Source organism: Ips typographus, linkage group LG7 (assembly GCF_016097725.1).
Source record: "Ips typographus isolate SLU linkage group LG7, UJ_Ityp_2.0, whole genome shotgun sequence".
Lineage (NCBI taxonomy): Eukaryota > Metazoa > Arthropoda > Insecta > Coleoptera > Curculionidae > Ips > Ips typographus.
Window position 1 is genome coordinate 3862555 of NC_138428.1, and position 26288 is coordinate 3888842.

Here is a 26288-nt window from a genome sequence, read left to right on the forward strand (position 1 = left end):
GTCCTTCTATTGTACACACCCTGTTGTAAAATTTCTATGAGCCTAAATAACTACAGCACAGTTTGTAACACATTCCCTTGCCACAGGAGCCAAGTGTTTGACTAGTTTAGGAGACCAAACTAGGTTTATGTATATAACATGTGGCTTTATGCATTTTGGGGCTCTATAAATGGACCCAAAGCTAGTTTCAGAAATTAACTGAGAAACCTCTGTTATGTTAAAGTGCTAGTTTTCAGTTTTAGTGATGGGAAAAAAGAATTAAAAGTGAATGTCATCGTTTTTAATTTAAGGTTATGATGAATGAAATAAAAATTTGCTTTATTGGTTATGATGTGAAAAATTTACCTTTGCTTTTACTCAGATGATACATTCACTGTGATACACACTCTGAACATATAATACACAAAAGCATACAATACTACCATAAGGCCAAAATTTCTACTATTATTTCAAATTAATTGAATGTAGGTCTATTCTGGAATAATAAAACACAAATTAAGATTTGTAAATTAAAAAATGTATATATTTTCATACTTAAAAACACGTACACCAAACAACAGAATAATAAAATCTAGCTACATATACATCATACAATGTGAAAATTGCACACCAATGTTATAAAACAATAATTATTACTGTTAACAATGTATGTATGAGTTGACTTTTGATTTCCTATTATTTTACTGCAACTAGGATCTAGGACATAAAAACCACACCACAGTTATATATAAAACAATAAAACACGCAAATGCGTCAGAAAATCTTTTGATTATGCGTATTTGAATTTTTGCGATAAGTAAACCTCACTTTCACCCTTGAGCAACAATTTTGATTGTAAATTATGGCGAGTTGATTTGATATAAGTAGTTTTTACATTCAATTGTAGTAGCAACAATCGTAATTCTTTTAAGGGAGCAGAAAGACGAAAACATTCAAACTAATCCAGTCTGGCACAAAAGTTGAAAACATTCCGTTCTTTGAATTTAAATGAGATTGAATAACTGTGTTTTGTTCTTTTTAAATCAAGGAGAGACTTTTTTAAAAACGTGTCTCATCTACGTAGTACAACTATAAAATACAACTAAAATTTATATTTTAAGTACATTATGAGTAAAAAAAAGAACACCAACCTTTTATTAACGTTTCGGGCGTAGCTTAATAAATAAAACCAACGTATTGCCAGTTTATTCACGTCCGGGTTTGTCGATGTCGGCCATAAAAGTTTCCAATATTTTGATTATGCTTATACTGTACAAGACGGCGTATACTGCGATCTAAAATTAGAAAACGTGAGTTATTCATGCGTTACATTTCAATTTTGCTTTTTACGTGTGTTGTGTCAAATTTATTGATGTGTAGATTCTAGAGTATGTAGAATTTGAATAAAGCTTTGAAACATCCTGGGAATATACAGAAGAGATGTGTAAATTTGACAATTTTTTCTTTACAAAGTGTGTCAATGTGTTTATTTAACTTTTCTAACTGTTCTAATATTGTTGATTAATAAAAATAAAATCATGATTTTTTGTTGTTACTGCATCAAATTTACTGCTTAATAAAAAATTAAATTCAGTCAAACATCAGTTGTAACAATCCATTAAAAAAATTAAATTGAATAAACTGGCAGTTAACAGACGGTTTTATTAAACTACGTCTCTATGAGCGTTTATTTTGATTAAGTTTCCTAAATGTATACGTACACAGTGTATTTCTTATTATTAAAATTATACTTGCGTGTGAGTGTTACTGTGAGGAGTCTCGTTATCTGTCGTCGGTCCTATTTGATTGGCTGGCGTATAGTACTGAAAATATAAAAACGTACAAATTACTATAGTCATTTAAACCCAACAACATGCATAGTGTTGTGCTGGGAATGGTATAATTAGTGTATCTGGGGTAGTGCGTGTGATTGACACAAAAATCTTTCAGAGCGATTAAGGCTGCGAGTTTTACAACAGTTGTTATGTGATTTTTCTTACAATTTATACATCATCATATTACTTTTAGAAATTTCGTTGAAAATTCTAATTCTGTTAGATGCTGTAGCAGACAATATAAATGTAGAAACTAGAAAATATTATCCAGTAACCAATTTTCAGATGTATCATCTAATGCAAAGAGTATTATACGCACCCAACAATTTGTATTCATTGTTTAGTATTCGATATGCAAATTTGATGATTATTGTTTATTGACTTCGACACGTTAAAATTCAACGGGTTGTCGCTAAAGCAATAAACATTTATAAAACTGACAGGAAATTTCTTTTTTTTTGCTGCAAAATTGTTAGTTACGTCCGGTATCTCTTGTTCACCGTTCGACGACATATTTTTTCAGCAATTTTTAATTAAACTGCGGAAAAACTATTTCCATTCCGAGCATCAATTGAACGGTTTTTTTATCCAAGGTTAAAAGACTACAATCGTTTTTGGAATTAAAGTACAATATGGTTTTCGATTCAGCACATGTTCACTCTGGTGTTGTTACTCTATTGAAATTACTTTTTCTTCCAGAAGAAACCACCAACAAAGGAACTTCAATGCTGCAAGCAACGATTATAATTACTTTCCGATAAATATCGGGTCTGTATTTTCTTTTTTCCGATAATTTTCGCTTCCGACCAGGAAAATCGTTTACAAATGAAAAATCTTTCAGCCGGATAACAGTAGAGGCAAACTTTCAGAAAACTGCACCGCTTAAAGTAATTACCTTGATAGTAGTATACCACGGAAACTCTTAATTGCTTGTCATAACTTTAACTGGATCGGAAACTTCTCTTTTCCGTTGATTTCGTTTAGGAGTTTCCCGGTAAGTTTCCGTTGTTATTTTTATTCACTCGGTATTTACAACCGACCATTTTATTAGTGCAGGTAAATGAAGATTTTTATTAGAAAAGTAGATTGATTTATAATACACTAGCAAAATTGTTGTTACATCCACTTTTTTTTCAACATTTGATAAGAATTTTAGATCATTGTGCAAATGTGAAAAGTTATCTTTAGAAGTAAATCCTACTTGAGCAAACCACAAAATTGGAAACTGTAACTTAAGTAAAATATATGAAATGACAATTAATTGATATAAATCACCTATTATACAATGACAAAGTGATGAGCTTAAAAGTGCAAAAATAAATTATTGCTGGCCTTCCGTATGAACAAGAAATAGAGCAAAGACGACCTCAATTTCCCCGTCACTTTTTCCTAGGCACCAATTTCGTTCGGACGTCCCAAATAGGCTTGGTATGACGTCACTTGATTAGTTTCGATAGAGCAAAGGGTGTCCAATGTCAGAAAGAAACGTTATCCGCATGTCCCGAGGGACAATTCTAATAGGAGGAATCAATTTATTGAGAGGATAATGGCTGGACAGGGTTTGTGATACTCGTACCTCCAAATTAATGACGGTATTAGAGGTTAATGGAGGAGCAGAGGTATAAATGTTTATTAAGTATGACCGAGTATTTAATATCTCTACAGTGACTAGAAGGGATATTGGAAACTATAAGAAGGCAGAAACCTGGTAGTAATGTAAACATGTATCAAACACTGTAACGGTTGAGCTATAATGCATAATATCACGGCCCATAATTTCTTCTTAAATTGGACTCTTTGTAGTGGAATAATTAACTACGTTTCTCCTGAATGATTCAGCAAATCATGCGCCAGTAATCCAGTACGAAATGCACCGTCATGGAAAGTTAAAACAATAGTAGTGCAAAGGGGACTTTCCATTATGTAGACATCGGTTTGCGGCCTCCGAACCAGGAAGCAATAACGACAGCCAGTCCGCAAATTCCCTTTAAAACTGGGATTATTTCAGTGCGGACGAAGTGACATTGGGATTAGTTAATTTCGGGTTCGGTTACCGACTAAACATTGGATTAAATCCAAATTATCTTCACTGTTTGACTTTACTTTGCATCGCTAAAGGCGATTTAATTAACAGGCGCTGTAATATCGTTCACAATCAAGCTTTTAAACAACATAAACACTGTGGGAATCATACAATTTTCATTATTATTTCTCTTGCACTCCAGTTTAACCTTCAGTCTGTCCAAAAAAAGGCTTTCGAATGAAAAAAGAGCCGAAGGGCGTGAAAAACATCTCCGCTTGTCTCTCTGTCCTACTAGAATAAGGATCGTTAAAGGAGAGAAATCCCTTGACCGAATAATTAGGGTCGTGGCAATCCTCTTGGATTCTTAGGTCCGACTTTTCGGTTTTTTTGTGGATGGTTTGATTTGAGGAAATATCACCTTAAAAAGTGGCGTAATGGAGTTGTCTTTCCTGTTTGATTTATTTCACAAAACTCGGAGAAAAGACACTGAGACACAATAGTTGAGTAATGAGAATAGCGCAGAAGACTTTTTTTCTAATTTAGCAAAACACATATTAATTATACTACCAATTTTATACTAAATTGTGCAAACACTCAGTGCAATACGAACACAAAAAAAACACATTACTTGATACTCCTCAAGCTGTAGCTATAAGATTTTCGTTTAAACTACCCCGTGGAAATTGTCGGTGTTGATTGTATTGATGTTGATGATGTGTGGTGTGTTGATGGTTAGAATGAGCCTGATTGGGCCTGGGCATCGTCAAATTACCATGCACTGTCATGTGACCTGTCACATGCCTAGGACAACGGTTGTTATTCGTCTGAGACGCGTTATGCTGGTGTAAGTTGTTTATTTGCTGGTACGACTGAGATTTGTGTATTTTACGTGATGGCTGAAATTGCGACTGTTCCGAAAAGCTGACCTTTCTACCAAAAAACTTACCCTGCCATTATCAAAATCTCGTCCTACTCCTAAAGTGAGTCTAGCCTTGTTCTTCAGAGCGTCACTGATCGGGATTTTAGCTCTTTTAGCTTCCAGATGGGACTTGTAACAAAATTCCAGTGCGGCAACACCCATTGCGACAAATAGACCACCAATAAGAATATAGAACACACCCGCGACGTTGCTGAGTGACAGTTCATTACGCATGGAATCCTGTAACAAAATTAATAATAAAGTGTGTATCGTACACTCTGAAATTGTGCAATAAGCTGCGCTAACTGTGGGCGGATATATGACCTTAGCAGCTTAATACGGTTGGAGAACTTTTAAAAGATTTACGAGTTCTCCTGAAAGTTTTGGGAGAGAAAGTTTTTTGTTTAAGTCCTTGGTCAGGGGAAAACACTATTTTACCTTTTTATAAACGTCCTACATAAGTTAATTTAAACTTAGACCTTGACCAAATAAGAGTAAGTGGATTCGTTATTTATATGTTTTGAAAACTTCTGTCATCAATGTGTCTAAAATAAATAAGCTTAGAAACATTGTTTAGCAAATAAGTACAATTTGCGATAAGTTTTAATGGTGATAACTTCACTTTTACTTCGTATTATTCTGCTTACAGTAGGTTTTTAAAATAACTAAAACTGTATGAATTATGTCTCCTACAGGGTCATTTTTAAACTGTCAATACTGTTTAATAATGCAAATATACCAGCAGTCACAAGTGTTAGGACACACATGATGGCTGTTAAGGAAAATATACGTAAAGTGCTATTGTGAAAGTAACCATATACTCGCAAATTCGATCATAACAGAAAATAGTTTTCGTTTTGCAGAAAGAGATAAACTGCAACTGTATTTTCCTGAACTATACCTTTGATCTGTTTGTCCCCGAATCGCTCCATAGTGTATTCTATTTCTTATTATAAAATATCTACGAGAGCAATAGCACAGTATTATTCAATTTATGTAACAACGTTATTCTGAAAACTACTTCGTATACATATTTTCGCTATTAACATGTCCTTCCCCCCCAAGCCCTTCGTAAATGTGGGGGGTATTAATTTCCAAGAGCAGCAGCCAAATTAGCGTTAAATAGTAAATTAGTGCAGCTGTGTGTGAAAATCGGGTGCATGTGGAATAAGTTAATGGGAAAAATGATAGATTACGGGAAAGCTAGCAGGAGGTAGGGTGAGGTTTAACATGAGGGAAGACGGATAAGAAACAACCAATCGCGAGCAGATGTATTTACCGGATTTATTAGGTTAACTATTTTATCTACGAGCGTGCAAAAGTATTTAATTTTTAGTATAAAAATTTTCGTAGTAGTGCATTAGATTGATAAAATTATGCAAACATTTTGAGTGCAATTCTTAATTTAAAAACAGCTTTATACACTGCTTTATTGAAAATGTTACGGAAATTTGTACGGTTCAATAACAAATCTACTGTATTTATTTATTGAGGTGTGAAAGCAAGTATCTCTATCTCTTCCTGAAATTGTGCCAAAAATGGTCCTCGGGCACACAGCGAACGATTTATCGATGTAACTCTATTACCATGCATATGAGAGAATGGAACAGTAGCGTAGAATAACGCTATTACTTAATATCACCCAGTCAGTGCATTTATCCAGCCTCATAATTAATTTGGATAAGTGTTTAAACAAAGGAAACAAAACAATGTAATCAAAGATAGTTTTGTAGCAAATTTAAATGCCTCTGAACTAGTTCTCAGCTATCATTATGGTTTCAATTACTTGGTAAACTCTAATTTTAAATATTACTAACCTGTTTATCTTTAAGACATTCTGTTCTGTCATACCACCATTTGTTCTTCAATTTTGTTAATTCACCATTCTCCTTCAATTTCAATACAGCCAGGTTGACTGCATCCCTGGAATCAACAACGGATTTTAGGCTAAAAGTAAGTTGCTGCTAGTCTGATTATTTTAGCTTAACAAAGCAACATTAGACAGAATTATCTTAAGCTTAACAAAATTAATATTTTACTTTGTCAGTGCACTTTTTGAAATCTTTCACACTAAATGACACATTATAATTTACCTTAAAGGAGAACCCAAAGGCGTGGCAACTCCAAAACCTTTTGCATCAAAGTTTCTTCCAACTTTCATTGTGTCGCAAGGTTCTCGTTCATTTGTATAATCGTTCTTTGGCGACTCGATCAACAATGCGTATTTTCCTTTAACAACAACAACATTTAAATATCATACTTTATCTTAGCTTTTTAGAGTACCTTTAGATTGACGGACTCGGCGAATACCTTCATCGTAGCTTTTCACAAACACGTGCTTCCTGGAGTTCATAAATTCCCACATTCTCGAGTACAGTGTAATTTGTGAACGCTGCAAAAAACAAATCGTTTGTTTGTTTCCATTGTGGTTTCTGCTACTATACCTTGAAAAATTCCCATGTTGCTCCACCAATCAGAGTACCGTATTCAACTTCTGTCTGGGACGCTAGGTCTTCTGGTGAATTAATTGGAGCTACCATCCTCTCCACTGTGAGGAAGGCTGCTAAATTAGCTGTGTAGCTTGAAATTATGATCAGAGTAAAAAACCACCAACAAGCCCCTACTATTCTGCCTGAAATGGATCTGGGAGATATATCTCCTCCTAAAATCAGAAACTTTGATGCACTTTGAAATTATATTTTTAATGAATTACCTTGTTGCATAAATGCAGCCAAAGAAAACCATAAGGAATTTAAGAGACTAAAGTCATTAGCCATTGTTCCACCACTGTTGGTATGCAGATGAGGTGGATGTCGGACTGGTTCGTCACTGTGGTGAAGAATCCTCCATTCGTAAGGTGAAAATCGGGACACTATGAATAGAACTATGCTCACACCAACAAAAGCAAATACCACGCTTATCTGCAATAATTTGTTGAAATTAAAAAGAACTTTCTTTGACTGGTTCATTTTACCCAAATCTCTTGTGATAGAGGGTTCAAGAAACTAAAAACTCCCGGCTTCTGCTTCATAGGTTTTTTTATCATTATAGATATCCCCAAAGACATGAATGGTTTACTAAAATCAATAACTCTTTCTCTTTCTGATGTGATTGTAATGGGAGCAATGGCCAGATCAGCTTCCTAAATCAAAACTCCACTGAAATTCCTGCATTATTCACCCACCAGATAACTTACGTTACGTACTAGCTCCCCAACCATTCCATCCCATCCACCTTTCACTTCATTATTTTCAGCCCCATATTTTCCATCCTTAACAATACGAAGTTCGTCTAAGAAAATTTTAAATCAAATTCCTCACATAAATAGACCATTGATTTTCTGCAAAATAATTGACGTGAGCCACGCCAAAGTGCAATTGTCATTATACGTATATTCAAGTTTAATATGCATGTTAAGGGTAATGCCGATTGGAAGTTTTATGCTGCATTTAAATGGGTTTCTAATGGGGTTTATTCAGGTCAAGTCGAAAGTGAAACTATTGATTTCGTTGTTACGAAGTGCAGCATTAAGGTGGACGTTCCAGAAGGTCAATATAAGAAACAACGGAACGGTCTAATCAATGATGTTGATGATTTTTAGTGAAAATAACAATTAAAGCAATCATTTGCAATGAAAGAGTTTGTCTACTAATCAATGAGAATAAATTATGAATATAATGACATACATCTGCAGTTGTAATGGAAGTTCTACCTGGAAATAGTATTGTATCTAGAAGATTTGATTGTATTACATCTTAGACTCAGAAGAAAGAGCTTACAAAGTAATAAATTGTTTATAACGAAAACAGACAACAATTAGGGAAAGTTTTTTGGAAATTAGTTCATAGTCGTTACCAACTGATTTAGAAATGTTTTTCCACTACAAACCTCCTTCACAGTGTGTTTGAAGTGAAACAACTGTAGCCTTAATTTTGTGGTGTATTTCCAATAAATTGCAATAATTTGTTAAATATCTTTGAAATAATTGATATTTCTGCAAGTTGTGTAACTTGAATAGGATTGCTGGTAATTGCTAGTATACCAACTTCTAGAGGTACATAACACAAAAGTCTTACTAAAGTAGTATTGTTCTACATTTACGAACTTTAAATAAGGTTGCGTGAATAATTATTATCGTACCCTTATATTACAAATGGCAACACTGAAAATTCCTACTTAAAATGTTTTGCGGAATAACTAAAAAGGGGTTTCAATTTCAATGAAAGCTGTACCATGTAATTTCTGGTTTAAACTAAAAATTACCAACCCTCACTCTAAGCTAAACAGGAAGAAAATACAACAGTACGTCTTCGGGTAACAACATGAAAAACTGGCACTTAAAAAATTTAAATGGCCACAATGAAAAATCAATTCCCTATCGTGCATTTACACGTCGTGCACGCCACCAAAGTAGCAGTGCAAGGGCTCGAACCAACCTTGACACACTTAGAGCCATTAAGTTTATGAATAGACTAGCGAAAGGTGTTCAAGGTACATTAGTCCCGCTATTTTATTCTGTTTGATTATTTCGTGTTCATGTTGCGGCTTTGAACTAGTTTTTTTTTCATTTAGACCTGACTGTGGACAAAAGGGACTACTTACAATTTATCTTTAATTCCCTGGCAATTAAATCAGCCAGATCTTTGCAATATCCTTCGAATTGATTGTTACCGATTAGCAGTTCTCCAGGCTCTTCCTTTCGTACCATAATGTAAGGTTCTTCCTACAAAAAAAGTTCACGATTATGGTATATTAGAAATATCTAGAGAAGAGTTTCATCCATTTTGCAAAAATTTGCCAGATCAACTAAATATCAATACTGACTTTTTTCTTAGCCCAGATAAATAACCAAAAAAGTGGTTTTACCTGCAGAACATTGGTTTAGGTAATCCTGGGATAAAAAGGTTAACAGAAACACCCAATTAACTATTGTACCACAGTTAATTAGGTGTTTCTGTTATCCCCCACGATTACCTAAGCCATTTTAAGATACTAACAGTATTAGATACAGGGTGTTCCATTTAAAAATAGAAATGCTTTCGTACTTCCTACCAAATAAAATACATCATTATTAAGTTTCTTTATGGAGATTTCATCAAACTGTAAAAATACCTCAATAGTGGTCACAATGTAGGTTTTATTTCTTTCAATGTGTTGAGCTGGTTTGAGTCGAGTGTATTTTGCTGCCACTGGATTGAACCCTCCGTCATCAGTCCATTCAGCCACTTTTACCATAGCGCTGTTTACAGTCATTTCAACCACATGCAGGGTGTAATTTTGGCGTCTACCTTCTTCCGAAAATCGAATTTCCCCAGTCAAACCTTCAATTTCAACCTAAAACATCAAATTATTACTCATTCTGATGTTTTGATATTAAAGTAGCAAACCACATCCATTATAGTCGCGTTAAGGATAACACAAACTTTCTTATGTTAAGTAGTAGTAAAGTAAAAAAAGGTGGCGTGTTCGATAATCGCTTGAAAACACGACAGGTCTTAATCAGTTAGGAAAAATGTAACGTAAAAAATCATGCAGCAATCAATACAAGATCAGTATCAATAGTTGTCAACCCATTTTCTGAGTATTAGAGTCAAACCAGCAAGAAACTAACCTTTCGAAGATACCTGGCAATCTTGTCACCATGTTCCCAAGGTGTGACCCACCCCCCAGATGGGTTGCAGTCCACAATTTTGCTACCATTAGTGAAAAATTGTCGGGTTCCTGGACGAAGGTTAAAGTTTTTGAAATTGTCTGGTTTTTTCCTCAGAATTTTGTTAAATGCTTCTACTACAACAAAAACAGCATCGTACATTAATGCTGCTTGGGCTGAGATGGTTTCTCTTCCTGCTCCAGGCGACTGGCTTGGATCTAGTCTTCTCCACCTGTATAGAAGAAGCTTCGTAACCAAATGTTTAAGAAATATTAGAGCACAGAACTGCCTTATCTTTTAGAAATATTTTTCGATTATCTTCTGAAATGTATCAAAAGATTAACTTACCCTTCCAAAAATTCTTTGACTGGTTTTCTTGTCACATCAACTATTCTGAATCCAGTAATATTGATAGCACCGTACTCCACTACCTCAGATTCCCATCTGTCATCCATTACCTATAACAGGACTTTTATGAACACATTTATTATCACATTTCAACCAAAAACCATTTTAGTTTCAAGCTTGACATTGTAGAAATTTATTTGTGCTTATTTATCGTTGACCCAGTGAAGTTAGCGATAAACCAGCAACATGTGCATGAACTCGGCCCCATTACCAGCAATTTTTAATGTTATATTTCTTTTTTGCGTGCCTAGGGGAAGAGCAATTTATTTTGCACTTCGATTTTAATGGTCCAAGGGTAAGTATGAATTAATAGCTTTCCAAGCCCTTTGACTAGAAAGTTCAAGTTTAAATTTTAATAATACGCACCAGTCCCGAAAGCAGGTAGTGGTAAGTTCGCCTTCCTAAGGCTAAGTCCCTTACGTGACCAACCACAATTTCCTTAGCCATGTCAGCAGAACAATCCAGAACAACATATTTGTACTCCCATCTGGATCGTTCCTCTAAACCTCTGAGAAACTGGAGCGCTTCTGTAACGTTGCTGATTCTTCTCACTGTTTTCACTTGAAATTGTTCATTTCCAGGAATAAGACCTTGATAGATTTGCTGCAGTCTCAACAAACCTGAAAATAGCTTCTTAGTTCAGTTACTAATAATGATCAATTAACTAAACCATCATTCGAGTCGTAGAGGTAAATAATCTTTTTCCAACCGTAGTATTTCACTGTGTCTATAATTGCTTGATGGTATTCTGGTCTCATGGATATGGCAAAGTCCAGAAACCCTGATGATGGCGCCAGAACCTGTTTAATGTGAATTCGTATTGAATTTTCAGAATTAAATTTTTCAAGAAAACTGACCTTTTCAGGAAACCAAGGAGTAACAAACGGCATTTGGAAAGTATTCGAATAGGAGTGTAGAGTGTCGAATGAATCAGGTGACACTGCACCCACCATTGAGTATACTCCTCTCGAAAATTGATTGCATACTAGAATAGTACAAATTGTACTGCTAACTAACTAAAAGTTGGTTAGACTTACTCAGTCGAGAAAGCTTGAATGCATCCGCTGTATTGATGACATCTACGTAAGCCTGAAGTTCGAAACGTCGTCCTGATTCGTTCTTATTGTGATTTGAGATGGCAAATTTAAAGGCGGTCTGAACATCATCAGTTCCTTGCTCAAAAATCGCTCCTAAAATAAAATTTGATACATATTATGTATTTAGTCGATATAACCTTAAATTGAATTATTTCTTTTGTTGAGGTTACTTGTCTCATTCATAGGACTTACCTAGAGGTATTTTTTCGCTAAGACTGCCTTCCCCAATGTGAAAATTGAAGAAAACCACTGAAAACGCCACTAAAAACAGGGATTTATCCCCCATCATAATGTAAACTGTTCGGATGCTGGATGAAAAGGGGATGACCGTCTACGCCCGACTTAAAGCGCAAGTTCAGGGGGGAAAATATCAACGCTTTGATCTTCATAAGACCAGAACAAAAGATTTTTGTTGGACAATTTAATGGATATTTTTTATCCCAATTTAATTACGATTTTAATTTACTAATTTAAAAACCCAAACAGTGACATTAAACTAATAGAGGAAAACATTTAAATGAAACAATAGTTGGAATCCCATAAAAGTCTAGAACTATGATAATTTCAAGCAAATCAAAATACGTTTTATTTTTTAAATGTTTTTTGAGAAGTCTTACTCTCAAAGTTGTAGCACTTTACATAACAGTTCTTCTTATATAATAGATGAGAACTAAATTAAAGTTTTACTTAAAAAAATATGTCGTTTCTAACTTTGTCTATACAGTGGTAACGAAATTATTTACTGCATCATCATAAATCAATCCTTAATCATTGATTAAGTATGAATATTAGAGGCTTTTGAACATATTTTGTTTTTGTAATGTTACTTACAAATTAGAAATTTGCTTTGTTCAAATCTTTAATAAGCAATGCATAGCTTTACAAACTGTTAACGTGCTTTTTGCAAGTTCACTATTGAAATTTTGCTAAAACTTTTCTGCACATTTTCTTGGAAATTCAATTTAACTGTCTTTCCTCAATAAGTATTTCTTACTGATGCAAGTTGTGCCACCTACTGGTAAACTTAAGAATTTTTTACTTGTAAAGAACAAATCTGTCTTCACCACATAATCAAGACTCTTTAAAGAAATCTATGTAATTTCTATGTAGAAATGTGAAGGAATTGCTAATTTTCTCTAATCTAAATTAGTTTGATTATTTATTTTTCAGGTGGTTTTTAAAAAAGTATTGTTATAGTTTAGGGTTGAATTAAATGATCACTATATTGAAGGTTTCCCTTTCCATTGTTATTAGAACACCATGAGGTCTGTTAATTATTGTACTCCACAACTTAAAGCTACAAATCTTTGATTATTTTCTTGACACCTAAATCGAGAATAATTGAACTATAATGTGAAGTAGAACAGATTTTTCTGAACTTTTCTAAATGATTGTAATGACACATACACTTAAATATAATATCACTTTATTCAAAAATACATTGTGCTAATATAAATAATGACAAAAATATTACAAGCCATCCAATACTATTTGATATTATGTACTAAATATTAGCTTATCATTCTTAATACTATTTAAGCTAGAAATATAAGTAGTATCGCATATCACTCAACTGTACGTATAAACAAAACAAGTTATAACCAATTAGCACAAAATCAATTACGTATTTCCAAGCAGACAGATTTTAATAACCTTAAATAAATCATGTACATTTTCATTTTATTGATTGCGACATATTATAATATTCATATCAGGCTATTTCGCATTAACAAGGTGTGATTGAAATTATAATAATTATTCATACAAGCTGTCTGTACTGCTATTAAAACAGATAGATTTTGACTTCAACATACATCAGATTGATCAACTCAGCTTCAAGTTTTTTAGAAACTATAATATGGTCCTTTAGTTTACATCCGCAGTCTTCTAAATTTTTGACAAGCCATCATTTTATTTTTCAAAAATGCCTTCCTAGGCACGTGAAACATTACCAATTTCCAAACCTTACAATAAAAACTTGAGCTGTCAATCTTTCGGTAAAGCACTGTCGCTTTTTCCTCTGACGTATAAACGAAGATTGGAACTCCTGCTGCCCAACATTCGTTCAAGAAGGGAATGTTTCGATTTCCTTCTGGATGCCAACACAGCTCTGCAAACCTCCTGCAATTGGTTTATTAGTATTTGATTGATTGCGATGATTTATTGGGTTCAATACTGACTTGAAATACCACAGCAACTGGAGCCACCTGTTCAGCAGCTGCAACCTCGGAAAATCCACATTCGAAACTACGTGCCAATATTGCCCCTTCCTCTGCACTTACTTCTCTCAAATGACCCTAAAGTACATATTTCAAATTATATTCAATTGTTAATTTGCAAATTGCACTACTTTATGATATCACTAGAGTTATTTTATGTTAGTGTAGTTAAAACTCACATGTAATATCGATTTAGTAAAGCTCATTCAAAAATAGTATCCAACTGAACCAATTATTCTTGGTAATTTGAAATACATAATGTTCTAGGCTCTAGGCTATTCCCCTTAGACCCTTTTGATGTAAAAAATATAATCCAAAGTCGTTTCAATCGTTTGCTAACAATAGAAAAATCTTATTTACTCTCCAAATAAGTGTAGCAAGTGAAGAAATAAACTCTTCCAAATTAAAGTAAACTAATTTTTTTGACAATAATCAAGCATTTGGGACTGGGAAAAAATAGCATTCATATTTACAGACATTATTTTAGTGCTGTTACATAAATTAACAATTATTAATTACAAACTTACCATATCATTTTTATTTCCTACTACATAGACTGGAATGTCATTGTCAGGAATTAGGGCGCCAATTTTTTTCAGGAAACTAAAGGAATTTCGATCGCATACCGAGTAAACCAGAAGCAACCCATCAGCCCAATTGAACGTTTCACTGGCTGGAAAATCGTTGTAGTCCTAAAAATGTTCTCATCAAAACACTTCAAGCTTTAACAACATTATGCGGGTACAAAACTAAATTGCTGTAAAGTTATTTGACAATTTGATGTATTTCAGTAAAAGCTCTTGAAACTTTGAATGCGTGGAAAAGCTTTTACCGTCAATGGGCGGCTAAGAAAGTTATTGCTTTTCGGATAAATGGTAAATACTGAATTTATTTGTTATGACGTTTGGATAAAGCAAAATGTTAAGTAAGTGTGGGTGATACTTACTTTTGGACATGTGTCTAGTATTTCATACAAAATGGGATCGTTGTCTACCAGCACTTCGTGTTTATATCGAGTGTCTAAAACAAGAAAGTCAATCAATAATCCTAAGTTATTTTATATTATAATTTACCTGATTTGTGGTCGTATTCTCCTATGTATCTCTTGGTCAAAAATCGTACAGATAAAGCTGCAAATAGAAAGTAATTATAGCATTTTAACAAACTAGTATTCAGGTCGAATATCCATTACAAATGACGTTAAATGTCACTAAAATGAAAAAATTTCTATACAGTTAAAAGAGACATTTTTTTATATGTTGCTCTTGTTCTCGAGATACAGGGTATTAAAGTTTTTGCCAAATAGCTTAACTGTTTATAAAAAAAAAACTTTGACTAGTAGGTAGCTTTAAGATAACTGTCTTTTTTTGACTGAGTGATGACACTCTAAATATTCGTTATTCGTGATAAAAAACCAATCCACACATTACAAAATTAAGACTGTAATTCTGATACACAAATAATTAATTAGATTAAGCTTTGTTGTAACAAACAAAGCTCAATTCTTGTAAATCTGTCATGCACCAAGCGAAACACGTAAAATAATTTCGACATGGAAATTATACTTGGAATCTTGTCAAGTCGTCGCATTTTTGGCAAGGTCTTCCTACCGCAGTTTATACACGAAAATTCCTCATTTAATTAAGGGTTTAATTAAATCGACGTTAATAATTGGTTTTTTGGATTTGAATTACAGTGCTCCATTTATGTACACGGGCTCGATATTTCCACGTTGTTGTCAGTCATTAATACACACTCCCGGCTGAGAACCATTAAACTAGCAAAAATAAATTCCGCTCAAAAATCAAATTATTACTGGGCAATCGATTGCTGAATGAAAAATCGATCAGCTTGTGAAATTTCGCTGAAAGGAGTATGTAAACATTGCGTTGTTCTGGATTTTATTGAGACGAATGCAACATATTAGTGCCGACAGGCAGATCTGTGTTACTGGGTCTAGATCGTCGACATATGTATATTTTTATGTTTTTCTATAGTAAATATGGCCGACAGAATTTGAAACGTTTCATTATTTTGGCGCCAGCAAGTGTTAGGTCAGGTTTTTCAGCTCACCTTTCAATATTCTGTAGGTCAAACTTTTATTGGCTTGGTACCGACAGAATTCACATAATATGTATTTTTTTTTTAAGTTTATAAATACTGTGTGGCTTGTTGAAAATGCAAAAACTGACCTGTATTCTGTAAACAAATAAAATCTGGCAAGTTAATAAAAAACTAGCCTAAATAGGTATGTTACTTAAAACACGTTTAAAGTCAAAAATTGTTGTTTGTCCTCAGACTGACAAAATTACTATTTATTAGTTAACTTAAACAGGTCAGAATGGTTCTCATTTTTTGAAATATTTTCAAAAATGGCTAATTCCTGTAATTACATACCACAGTGGAGAGAAGAGAGAGTAAAAAATATCAAAGAGGAAATCAACATCATCATCATTATATATTTATATATTTTTTTAAAATTAGTATAACAGTTTTGTCCTTGCGAAAATAAAATTTTAATCACGTAAAAGTTAAGTAAATAAATAACAGCTTCAACTGTATAAAACTTATTCTGAGGTCATCATTACAAGATTGAAAAACCATAAAACCTCCTAAGCTGTATACAGGCTGCATGATATTCAAAGCTGGCTTTAATTACGCTATTAAATTTTTATATATCCTGACTGATAGTGCAGATTTTTGAAACTATTGAATTCAGTTGAGAAAAATTGCATTTCAAATTGAACGCTTATATTGTTGAAGGCATCAATCAGTAACATTACTAGCTCGCTGAATAACAGGCCCAAAACTATTTTTAGTGTAAAAAAAAAACAATTTTTGATCGTTCTCTCCAAGTTTCTGTCTATAGTTTTCTAACACAACATTAAAATCTTAAAAATTCAGGTTTGATAGGCGATTTTCTTTCTTCTAAATAGCCGCATTTTTGCTGATCATTAGAGCTGAAAATAGCCACCTTAACTAACATTGAAGCATCATTTTACAGGTGTTATTAATACACATCTTCGTAATTTTCCACGTGGCCTCATTGTCCTCGAAAAGAATTTTAACGACCGGTTTCCTTGTCATATGATACGCGTCAAATAATGTTGTTTTTGAAGTATGATTTTTCAAATAAAATAATCGGTGACGTTGGATTGATTTGTCTGATTTGCTGTTACAGCAGATACTGTTGAGCGATGCCAAAAATGTTATTTCACTTGTTAGTTTTGCTTTGAAACATGTTCCATTGAGTTTACTTAATTTAAAAATAGTGTGAATTATCATTTTTCTAGTTCAAGCCTGAAATTAATTATCTCAAAAAATGCTAAAAATTAATAAATACTTCGGGCACTAAACTTTAATTACTGTTTACTGAAAATTTGAAAGTATCACACCCTTTCCTTTTTTATGCTGAAAAATAGCTAATTATGTATCTGTATTAGTAATAATTAGTAAATTAAGCCTTCTAGTGCTAACTAACAACTTTCTGCGTCTTAAACCACTTTGTTTAGAAAACCATACATTAAATTTGAAGGCAAAAAATGACTATTGTTTATAAACTTTTCTGGTTATGCATAGTATTTTAAAATAAAGATTTGAACAATTTTTTTTAACAAAAATGTAAAATGTTCGGAATATTGCCGTTTATAAATAGATTTATTTTGATATACAGTGCTAAATAAAGATACCACAAACAAATAAGTCACGTCTGATTTACACACATAGCTAAATTCACGTGCCTGCTTGTTTGTTTTTACAGTTGACAGGAAAACCTCGGATTTGTCAAGAATCATTACGCCACACTGGTGCTTATAAAACTCCAATTAATATTTTGCAAGTCAGAGAAATAATATTGAAATTATGGTATTTTTAGTTGATGTCAAAAGTATGGTTGCAATTGTAATTTTATCGATTTGTATTCCTTATTCCAAAATAAGCTTTAGAGTTTTTTTATAATGTTACTCTAATTGTAAGTCCACATGTGCAAAATTTGGGTCAATTGGCACAGTGGTTGACTTGTGATTGGTCAAAACAAGTACCAAGCTGGTTTTTTTACCAATCAAAAACTACGAACAGTGCTGAATACTTTTGCTATAGTAAAACGTAGAGCATAATAAAGCAACCACACTTTGGTTAATGTAAAAAATCATTACTGCCTCTAATTTCAAGAAATGTGATTTTTCCTAATTTTATAATGGAAACATAATTATTAACTCTATTATAGGAGATTTCGCTTCCATCTTTTAATTTTCACAGTTGGAAATCCCTAAATAATAAAGAAAAAAACCGCAAAAAGTGGCATAACATACCTGCTGTTTTACATAATGTTTCCGGTTAGAGCAAAAGTTTTATAAACTTTCTCAAAAAATACCTTTTAACTGACTTGGGAAAACCCTGCAGTTCTACGAATTGTCGTCGAAAGCAGTAAACATAATTTTAGGAAAGTTTGAACTGTTGGAAAAAAATAAACTATTTACCTGTCTTTCCAACACCTGGTGCCCCAATCACAGCCACTTTAACTTCAGACAGGGACGATTTCTTCCTTTTCATCACTCTGGAATTCATTTTTCCTCTCACTGGCAGCCGGTCAAATAAAACAGCGTGCGGCCACTCACCAAAACTCAATTTTTTAGGGAAAACGACGCGATCGATCACTTTAATTAAAATCAACGTTTCAACACCAGGAAAAACTCTTTATAACGCGTCTATCAGCGGTCTGAAGTTGTTATCCGAAAACATGGTGCCGTTCATCCAGAAGTCGATCTATAATTATCCGACTGGGTGGCTGCAAAAAAGCTTCGACGCGTCTCTTACAGGTGGAAAAAACAAATTTAGATCCACTCAAAACGTTTCGATTTGCTACTTTTCAGAATCGAAAAAATCCAGTCTACATGTGCAGCAGCATTGGTTATGGTATGTGATTGGTCAAGCAATCTGAAAGCTGCGTGCACTGATGAATTACGCAAATGCTGCACATGTGGACTTACTTTCATTGGAACTATCCAAGAACTTTTAATTAACAGAATATTTCTTATACAGGGTGTCCTGTGATTAATAAGGGGACTGGATAAAATTACAGTGAAGAGCCTTAGACGAAACAGCAGTTTTCATGTAAAAGAGCCCTATATAGAATTCACCAGAAATGTGACAAAATGACTTGTCAATTTAACTGTCAATCAACAAGTCCAGTCATTTTGATGCCCTAAAGAAATTCAAAATTTTGAGTTGGAATCATGACCGAGCCTTTCACTAAAGGATGCGAGCACGACAAGTGGAAAGCAATGGTTGACAGTGTAATCGAATTCCTTTCTGCATCCAGAACTATGCTTCATGTACTCAATGAAAGGATATCAGAACGAGAAAAACTTAGATTGGCTGAAACCAAAAAGGTCAAAAACGAAAAAACTAAACTGGAACTCTTTAAAGGTAATTACTATTTCTAGTTGTAATGCCAGTTGCAAAACTAATGTAAGAATATCTTAAGCCAACCTAATTCGACTGACCTTATCGAACGAGGAAATAGGTAAAGGTTGTTCAAGTCACAAATTATAAAGACAGTTATAGAACGCCCAAAAAGAAAACATCCAAAGTTTCACGGCCATATGTCAACAGATAAATTCGAAAAATCTTCTGGCATAATTTTTATCGACCTGATTTTTTTCATGGTTAAGCTTCACTGTTCCCATTGACCTAAATTCCCAATAAAATAAGTTTATTTCTGATGTGTCGATGTGTATAGTGTTTTAGGTCTGACAACAGCTGTTTGTTTTCCAGAACGTCTTTGTACGCATATTGGTACTGATGTAGATCACAAAGTAGAGGTTCATAGACGAGTGAAAGGAAATGGTGACAAAGAGGAAAAGCAAGCCACAAATCGCAGGAGCAAATCAACCGGCCGCATAAGGGAGCGCAGCCCTAAACTTGCTGTTTCAGATGGATCGCAAACCTATGAAGAAAAACTTGATAAAGGAAGCGCAACACATTTGGAGCAAGGAGTAGGGGAACCTGAGAAAACAATCTGCGAACTGACTGTAGTTGTTGAAGAAGACCCACAATCAACGTCAGAAAAACACCTATCAAAAACTTTGTCAAAGTTGCCAAAAGCTAGCAGAATACCTAGAACCAAAAGTTTCAACGAAGGCAAGAGTAAATGTTAGTATACTCCACACAACCAGTTGGACAAATGTATAGAAAACTTATTTTCAGATTCTCTAATCGACAAAACTCAGAACGAGGAAGTCAAAGTGAACAAAATTAAAAACGGTAACAAGGATGTAACATACAGTAAACTTCACAGAAAAGCCAGGAATTCAAAGGGTGACTTTTTCAAAATGGAGTAGTTGTTGTACACTTGTTTTATTGAAAAAAATAATATACTTTTAACCAACATTTTAACTTTATTACAAATTTTCTGACGTTTTTGAAAAAATATAGTTAGAGCACACAAAAAAGTCCAACTGTATCCATATCTCAAGCACTGAAAATCGATGATCGTTTCTGTGTCATTAATATTTTACACTCGCTTCTGATGCTATACAGACAAAAAAAATTACTTTCGTAAATTACCAGAACAATTTATTTACCTGAAGCATCACAATCCGGATCACAAATTCTACGGTTTACTTGATGACCTCCATCCCCTACATTTCGAGGAGGGAGGTACCTCTTTGGTGCCGGCGCCCTAGGCACTACAGTAGGAAGGTACCTTTTTGGTGTCTGTCCTGGGGATGCACCCATGTCGGAACCTTGTAGCTGTATGGAAGTGATATTTAATAACTGCATTCTACCCCAAATTTTATTAGAAATACTACTTCTTGTTGCTTACGTTTAAATTTTCAGAATTATAACTTGTATACTTGCCGTAACACAGCTTGGATCACAACTTGCACCTTCTACTTGATAAGTCTGATTTCTCGCATTTGGAGGATACCTTCTTGGGACAAGAGTGCTATTGGTTGTTTCTGGATATCTTTTTCTTCTAGCAGGAACGTTCCTACTTGGAGTAACTTGATCCGGTGACCTGCAATAATTTTGAACATGTTTATCAGATTACGATCTAGAAGGTTGATTAAGAATCACCTTAGCGATCTAGGATAATTTGCACATGCTTGCTGACTCATTTTCGTACTGTCCATAGTGGAAGCAGCGACAGGAATGAAAAACTGATCAGGACTGGCCACCTTAATCAACAAGATATTGTGGATTCAAAACAATAAGTTTGGAATGCGTTGAAATCTTTCAGATTGATATTTTTAGAGTGAGTATTTGATGATCTGAGCTGTATAGCAAAGCAGTCATCAATGATACCTTGATCGGTCTTTTGGATGTCATACTCATTTTATGTGATCCTCTTTTTAAATCTTTAAATTATAGTGATTGCACAGAAGCATCTGATAATGCTACAAAGCTAAACCTTTCTATATTAACAAAACCTTTTTAACCAGGACTCGCTTCATATAATATCGATTGCTTTATGTCCAGGAAAGTTTAACAAAATTTCGACTGGATGTTGTATTCATGGAAAATATACATAGAGATTATTAAATTATTTTTTGGAGTTTTAGAACTTACTTGTCCTCTTACAGGACTAGTTCCAGGTCTTGGAGTCCCAGCCCTACCTTTGGTCGTTTGCCTAAAGGAAGAAGACCCTTGCATCTGTGCCAGTGCCTCGCAATCATCGGGACATTGACCGTCCTAAAAAATACCATTTAAGCCATAAAATCAACATATTCAAGTTGGTTATAATAAAACTGCGACTTTTTAGATAATAATTCCACCAAGGATGTTTACGGACTGTGTCCGTTTAAAGAATAATATTTTAAATGCAAATAATTGCCCGGTGCTACGTGACTTTATGCACGTTTTGCAATTTTGTATCAACCAATCTGGTATTTATCTAACTAACTTACCTTCTTGGACGATTCTGAATACGATTTGGTCAAAGTGTTAATAATGGTACTCAAAGTTTCATCTTTCTCTTCGTCATTCATTGAAACTAAAAATGATAAAGTAAGGAGAGTTTCATCTACATCATGTTAGTTCGTACACACCCAAACTGTAGCATCCAGGACTTATACCAGCTTTTTGTTTTACTTCTCGCATGTAGTTTCCTGCTTCATTTAGGAAAACCACCAGTGAATCTATAAATTTCTTAGAATTGCCCAAATCTGCGCCGGTGATGATATAAGTTCGGGAGGCTGCCTCACCAACCCCAGGTTGGTTTGTGCTCATGTTTTACTGATAATTTTGATCTACTGCAAGGTTTTAACACTGTAATTTTGAGTTTGAGTGATTTGATGGACTGGTTGTCACTGAATTTAGGTTAGTTTTGAATGGTTAGTTGTTGTTTGTAATAGTACATCCTTATGTGCAGTATTGGTGTAAATCACAAACTATCCACTGGGCTGCACTTGTAGGCTTACCATAACTTGTGTATGAGTGTAAAAGCAAGAAAATAAGTAGAAACTATTACAATTTTTGTGTTTATTTAAAGCTTTTTTGCCTCCAGAGAAACCTTGTTACACTTTTAATGAATCAAACTGATTAGTTCTTTGAATTGACTAATAATATTCTTGGCAACTTGGTGGACAAGACGAACCAGTGTTACTTCTACTAGCTTGCATTCTTCTCGATGGTGAACCGGAACCGGAACCTGAACTTGTCGGCCAGTAAGAAGAACTACCTTCTGTACCTGTGTATTACACGAATAATAACCTTCATTTACATTATCCATAGCCACAAAAATCCTATACCATAATAAGAAATGCTATAATTTCCAGAGTATCCTTGTTGATTTGCTGGAGTTGACGAAGCCACTGGCTGAAATCCTGAAGGTGCTGGTCTGGCAAGAGATCCTGAACCTTTGGATGAAGGGGATTTCTATACATTAGGAAAGATAATTAGAAGATCGAGTTAAAACAATAGTAAAAGGGTTACGTTTTGCAACTGTGCTTTTTGTGATTCTAGTTGCTCCACCTCCTTATACTTTTCCGCTAGTTTGTTGGATACATCTTGGATTCGCTTCTGAATTTCAGTGGAGCTCATTTCATCTAACAAACCGTAAAAGTAAGGTACTAATAACTTTTTAAGTCAAACCTACAGGATGCGTTAAGGCCGTTTCGTTCTCTAATCTGGCACACTATACTCCAAGATTGATTCATAAAATCAGCCAGGGCTTCCATGAATTTTGTATTGTTGCTATATCCTTCCCAACAACTGTGGTTGATTGATTTTGTTGATTTGGCCATGGTAAGGTCATTTGCTACTTTAATAGATGTATTTGCTTTGCATGTTCCTGCCATAACCCACTGAAAATTTTGGGTATATGGAAATTACTTTTTATTGAGACATTTGACTTTGATTAATTTTGCTGGTGGGAAAATGATATGAGTATAGTGCGGAGAAATATTACCATACAAGGTGTTTTTAAAATGTTGGATGCAGTTGAAAGCATTTTTGGTATCTATCCTACTTTAGTAGGGAATAACATAAACTATAAATATGAAGCCTTCACTGTGTAAGAAGCAATTTTTCTTATCTGAGAGGAAATGTATTTTCTCAAAAATTTCAAAATTTTTTTCTTTCACCAGACTAGTGTCTGTCTCTAATACAGTGGTATTTAGCAAACTCTTACAAGGAGGGAACATCAGCAACACTAGCAAATAATAATTCTGAAGATCCTAAAATAACGTATTTTTTATCTTTTTCTGCTTGCTTCTTCTATTTAACCTCATTCGCCTTTATTTATAAAGACTAGATCGGCAATGTTTTGCTTTTTTACGTTTTGCAAGTACTGTAGCTCTAATTTTATAATTAAACAAAAATTTAAATTTTTAGGGACATCACTGCTCTTTATTTACTATTTCAAATTATAATCAACTCATATTGGGGTCCTGTATTCTGCAGGAATTAGAATTGCAATCTGAAATTAGAAGTAAATCAGTCAATTTCCAAGTTTTTCCTGTTTTTAAGACCATACTGCTAGGTCCTGATGGTCTGGATGGAGGGCTGCATATTATTGTACGCTTAGGGGTCTGAGGGGTTTCTAAAAAATGTACAGTACTTTTATTTAAATTCTAATGTAATTATTCTATTCACCTGGAGGTGGTGTCCTCATAGATGGACACATAATCCTTTGAACCTGCGAGTTGGGACTTGGAGAGTATTCGGCTAAACGACTCCAGTATTCTGGATCTGGCAAAGTAGTAAATAATTTAGAATCGGACTGATAAACGTAAAAACTGTTTTACTAGGAGAATCGTTGTAGTCCTGTGGACTTCTTCCATACATTGGACTCATTTGAGGTGGTGGAGATGGACCAGGGGATTGTCCCATGTATCGTTGACCAGGTCTTCTGCATGGTGGTTGTGGGGCAGCATAAAAAGGTGCAGACCTTCCTGAATAGATTCAATATGAGTCTGAAGAATAATGTATGATTTACACAACTTACCTGATGCGAATTGAGGCATTGGTGGTTGACGCATCATTGGTCTTGACGACATGGTCATATCTATAATATAATCAATAGTAAATAATTAATATAGAATTGGTAATTTGGGGAACAACCCGGAGTTCCCATGTAGCTTCCTGATGAAGTTCTGGCTGAATCATCCCCACATGGTACACAAACTAAAGTAAATAGATTTGATAAGCACGTAAGTCGTTGAAGCCTACTAAACTTACCTGGTTCATATGGTCCTCTGTTCATACCCTGCAAGACAGAGTTTCCTAGTCCACTTTGCTGAAAATATAAAAATCAAAATTTTCTTACTGAAGTGTCCTTCATTATCTCCCTGTATAAAGCAGCAGGATTTGGCCCAGCATGTGGACCGGTTCTCTTAGAAGCATCCATTCTCTGGAGTTTAGCCAATTCTTCTTGCAGTTGATTGATTTCTTCTTGGGCATTGGCTAATTTTCCCATCATGTCTTTCATCATTGCTTCGGTATTGCCTGGTGTGGCACCGCAACCACACATAATCTCCACCTCCAAATCTGTTAAAGGTAGAACTATAAACGGATAGTGTTACCAAAATAATATACCTGGAGCTTCGGATGGTGATTCTTCGGACACATCGCTTAGATTTTTTGATTTTTTCGAACAGCTACACCTGTCTATTCCACAAACAATAAATATTTCATGGAGGTAAAGAGATTTTTAATGTAAAATACCTTTTTTTTCTGCAGCTAGTCTCTGTGCTCGTATCGTAGAGCATATACATTGCCCTTCACTCGATGCTGCTGGTTGTGGTGCAGCTGGTGTTTGCACAGCGTCCGCATCTGTTTTAATTCTTAACCATGATATTATATTGGTAAAAATCAAATACCTGCTGGTGGTGCTGGAGCATCGTCAGGAGCTTCAGCTTCACTCTCATCAGCAGGAGATTCTGCATTTTCTGCTGGAGGAGCATCCTCGGGTGGTGGATCTGGAGGAGCTTCAGCATCAGGTGCTTCTTCAGTAGGTGGAGATGGTGCTGGTGCAGCTGGACTTGCTGCAACCGGAGATGGTGTGGTAGATTTAGCTTTTCCACAGATTCCGCAAGGAGGTTTTGGCTGGCATGCTTCGCATTCTGGTTCACAGCTGCATAATTTGAATTGGCAGCATAGTGATATTGATTACTAACTACACTCACTCTTCTATAGGACTGGACATACTGGTGGCACCAGTTTTAGCTTTATACCTCACTTTATCGGTTATGGTGTTCATTAAGTGTGTGGAAGCTTTAATAAAAGTGACCATAGTGTCCATCATATTATTCCAGGCTTGGATTTCTTCCGGAGAACCTTTGGGAGGAGGAGGGAGCTTGTCCATTGTGAATTCATTCACTCTTGATTTTGGGATGAGGCAAACACTTGCGTAACTTAAAGTAATAGTGGGGTCTAGTTTTATTTATTGGATGAAATTTTATTGTTGACGCATTTTTGATTATTATTTCAATGTCAAATTACTCGTTTATTGCTGTCTAAACCACTAATTAAGAACAGGTAAAATATCATTGTATTTCTAACAAAATCTTTTTGGTTGTATTTGTAGAAAAACAGTGGTCTTGCTTCTACTCTTCTCTTATAACTTATTCTCAGAATTAGAATACGAAATACCTTAGCAGATTGCAGACTGGAACACTTTTTAGTTTGATCGTGAAGTCAATGATTTTCTGGAG

General features: G+C 34.5%; 6 protein-coding genes across 6 annotated transcripts; 1 reads left to right on the plus strand and 5 right to left on the minus strand.

Moving 5' to 3' along the window:
- Positions 1 to 495: 495 nt before the first annotated feature.
- LOC145731558 (glutamate receptor 1-like) lies at positions 496 to 12260 on the minus strand. The gene is made up of 19 exons (XM_081983392.1): positions 12104 to 12260; positions 11852 to 12004; positions 11672 to 11799; positions 11485 to 11614; positions 11181 to 11434; positions 10755 to 10864; positions 10368 to 10638; positions 9869 to 10090; positions 9359 to 9479; positions 7953 to 8047; positions 7731 to 7898; positions 7470 to 7677; positions 7201 to 7418; positions 7040 to 7148; positions 6850 to 6985; positions 6574 to 6679; positions 4784 to 4996; positions 1735 to 1802; positions 496 to 1274 (listed from the first exon to the last, which is right to left on the minus strand). Exons 1-19 carry the CDS (start codon positions 12198 to 12200, stop codon positions 1244 to 1246), a joined length of 2838 nt encoding a protein of 945 aa, XP_081839518.1. The 5' UTR covers positions 12201 to 12260; the 3' UTR covers positions 496 to 1243.
- Positions 12261 to 13320: 1060 nt separating this feature from the next.
- Positions 13321 to 18962, minus strand: LOC145731559 (ras-related and estrogen-regulated growth inhibitor-like protein). The gene is made up of 6 exons (XM_081983393.1): positions 18609 to 18962; positions 15204 to 15260; positions 15077 to 15150; positions 14658 to 14822; positions 14092 to 14208; positions 13321 to 14032 (listed from the first exon to the last, which is right to left on the minus strand). The coding sequence occupies exons 1-6, from the start codon at positions 18694 to 18696 to the stop codon at positions 13898 to 13900; spliced, it is 636 nt and encodes a 211-aa protein (XP_081839519.1). The 5' UTR covers positions 18697 to 18962; the 3' UTR covers positions 13321 to 13897.
- Positions 18963 to 19279: 317 nt separating this feature from the next.
- Positions 19280 to 20520, plus strand: LOC145731507 (uncharacterized). The gene is made up of 3 exons (XM_081983315.1): positions 19280 to 19557; positions 19906 to 20283; positions 20338 to 20520. Exons 1-3 carry the CDS (start codon positions 19365 to 19367, stop codon positions 20469 to 20471), a joined length of 705 nt encoding a protein of 234 aa, XP_081839441.1. The 5' UTR covers positions 19280 to 19364; the 3' UTR covers positions 20472 to 20520.
- Positions 20506 to 22444, minus strand: LOC145731506 (uncharacterized). The gene is made up of 7 exons (XM_081983314.1): positions 22182 to 22444; positions 22041 to 22126; positions 21703 to 21825; positions 21211 to 21311; positions 20992 to 21151; positions 20715 to 20883; positions 20506 to 20662 (listed from the first exon to the last, which is right to left on the minus strand). The coding sequence occupies exons 1-7, from the start codon at positions 22360 to 22362 to the stop codon at positions 20637 to 20639; spliced, it is 846 nt and encodes a 281-aa protein (XP_081839440.1). The 5' UTR covers positions 22363 to 22444; the 3' UTR covers positions 20506 to 20636.
- A 150-nt stretch (positions 22445 to 22594) lies between these two features.
- Positions 22595 to 23497, minus strand: LOC145731508 (uncharacterized). The gene is made up of 4 exons (XM_081983316.1): positions 23231 to 23497; positions 23068 to 23180; positions 22884 to 23010; positions 22595 to 22822 (listed from the first exon to the last, which is right to left on the minus strand). The coding sequence occupies exons 1-4, from the start codon at positions 23430 to 23432 to the stop codon at positions 22692 to 22694; spliced, it is 573 nt and encodes a 190-aa protein (XP_081839442.1). The 5' UTR covers positions 23433 to 23497; the 3' UTR covers positions 22595 to 22691.
- A 457-nt stretch (positions 23498 to 23954) lies between these two features.
- Positions 23955 to 26274, minus strand: LOC145731505 (uncharacterized). The gene is made up of 12 exons (XM_081983313.1): positions 25761 to 26274; positions 25455 to 25708; positions 25300 to 25407; positions 25171 to 25242; positions 24902 to 25122; positions 24814 to 24841; positions 24697 to 24759; positions 24581 to 24640; positions 24381 to 24527; positions 24229 to 24324; positions 24110 to 24175; positions 23955 to 24052 (listed from the first exon to the last, which is right to left on the minus strand). Exons 1-12 carry the CDS (start codon positions 25937 to 25939, stop codon positions 24006 to 24008), a joined length of 1341 nt encoding a protein of 446 aa, XP_081839439.1. The 5' UTR covers positions 25940 to 26274; the 3' UTR covers positions 23955 to 24005.
- Positions 26275 to 26288: the final 14 nt, after the last annotated feature.

Coding starts and splice junctions, on each gene's coding strand:
- LOC145731558 (XM_081983392.1), bottom strand. CDS start 12,200: ATGATGGGGGATAAATCCCTGTTTTTAGTGGCGTTTTCAGTGGTTTTC. Junction 7,678..7,730: donor CTCTATCACAAGAGATTTGG/GTAAAATGAACC, acceptor AAATTATTGCAG/ATAAGCGTGGTATTTGCTTT. Junction 1,275..1,734: donor CCTCACAGTAACACTCACAC/GCAAGTATAATT, acceptor TTCTAATTTTAG/ATCGCAGTATACGCCGTCTT.
- LOC145731559 (XM_081983393.1), bottom strand. CDS start 18,696: ATGAATTCCAGAGTGATGAAAAGGAAGAAATCGTCCCTGTCTGAAGTT. Junction 15,261..18,608: donor ACCAGGTGTTGGAAAGACAG/GTAAATAGTTTA, acceptor TTCTATTTGCAG/CTTTATCTGTACGATTTTTG. Junction 14,823..15,076: donor TACTAGACACATGTCCAAAA/GTAAGTATCACC, acceptor GAACATTTTTAG/GACTACAACGATTTTCCAGC.
- LOC145731507 (XM_081983315.1), top strand. CDS start 19,365: ATGACCGAGCCTTTCACTAAAGGATGCGAGCACGACAAGTGGAAAGCA. Junction 19,558..19,905: donor TAAACTGGAACTCTTTAAAG/GTAATTACTATT, acceptor TTTGTTTTCCAG/AACGTCTTTGTACGCATATT. Junction 20,284..20,337: donor CAACGAAGGCAAGAGTAAAT/GTTAGTATACTC, acceptor ACTTATTTTCAG/ATTCTCTAATCGACAAAACT.
- LOC145731506 (XM_081983314.1), bottom strand. CDS start 22,362: ATGAGCACAAACCAACCTGGGGTTGGTGAGGCAGCCTCCCGAACTTAT. Junction 22,127..22,181: donor TCCTGGATGCTACAGTTTGG/GTGTGTACGAAC, acceptor TATCATTTTTAG/TTTCAATGAATGACGAAGAG. Junction 20,884..20,991: donor GTGATCCAAGCTGTGTTACG/GCAAGTATACAA, acceptor ACTTCCATACAG/CTACAAGGTTCCGACATGGG.
- LOC145731508 (XM_081983316.1), bottom strand. CDS start 23,432: ATGGCAGGAACATGCAAAGCAAATACATCTATTAAAGTAGCAAATGAC. Junction 23,181..23,230: donor AAACGGCCTTAACGCATCCT/GTAGGTTTGACT, acceptor ACGGTTTGTTAG/ATGAAATGAGCTCCACTGAA. Junction 23,011..23,067: donor AAAAAGCACAGTTGCAAAAC/GTAACCCTTTTA, acceptor CCTAATGTATAG/AAATCCCCTTCATCCAAAGG.
- LOC145731505 (XM_081983313.1), bottom strand. CDS start 25,939: ATGGACAAGCTCCCTCCTCCTCCCAAAGGTTCTCCGGAAGAAATCCAA. Junction 24,760..24,813: donor CAGAGGACCATATGAACCAG/GTAAGTTTAGTA, acceptor TATTTACTTTAG/TTTGTGTACCATGTGGGGAT. Junction 24,641..24,696: donor AAGCTACATGGGAACTCCGG/GTTGTTCCCCAA, acceptor ATTATATTATAG/ATATGACCATGTCGTCAAGA.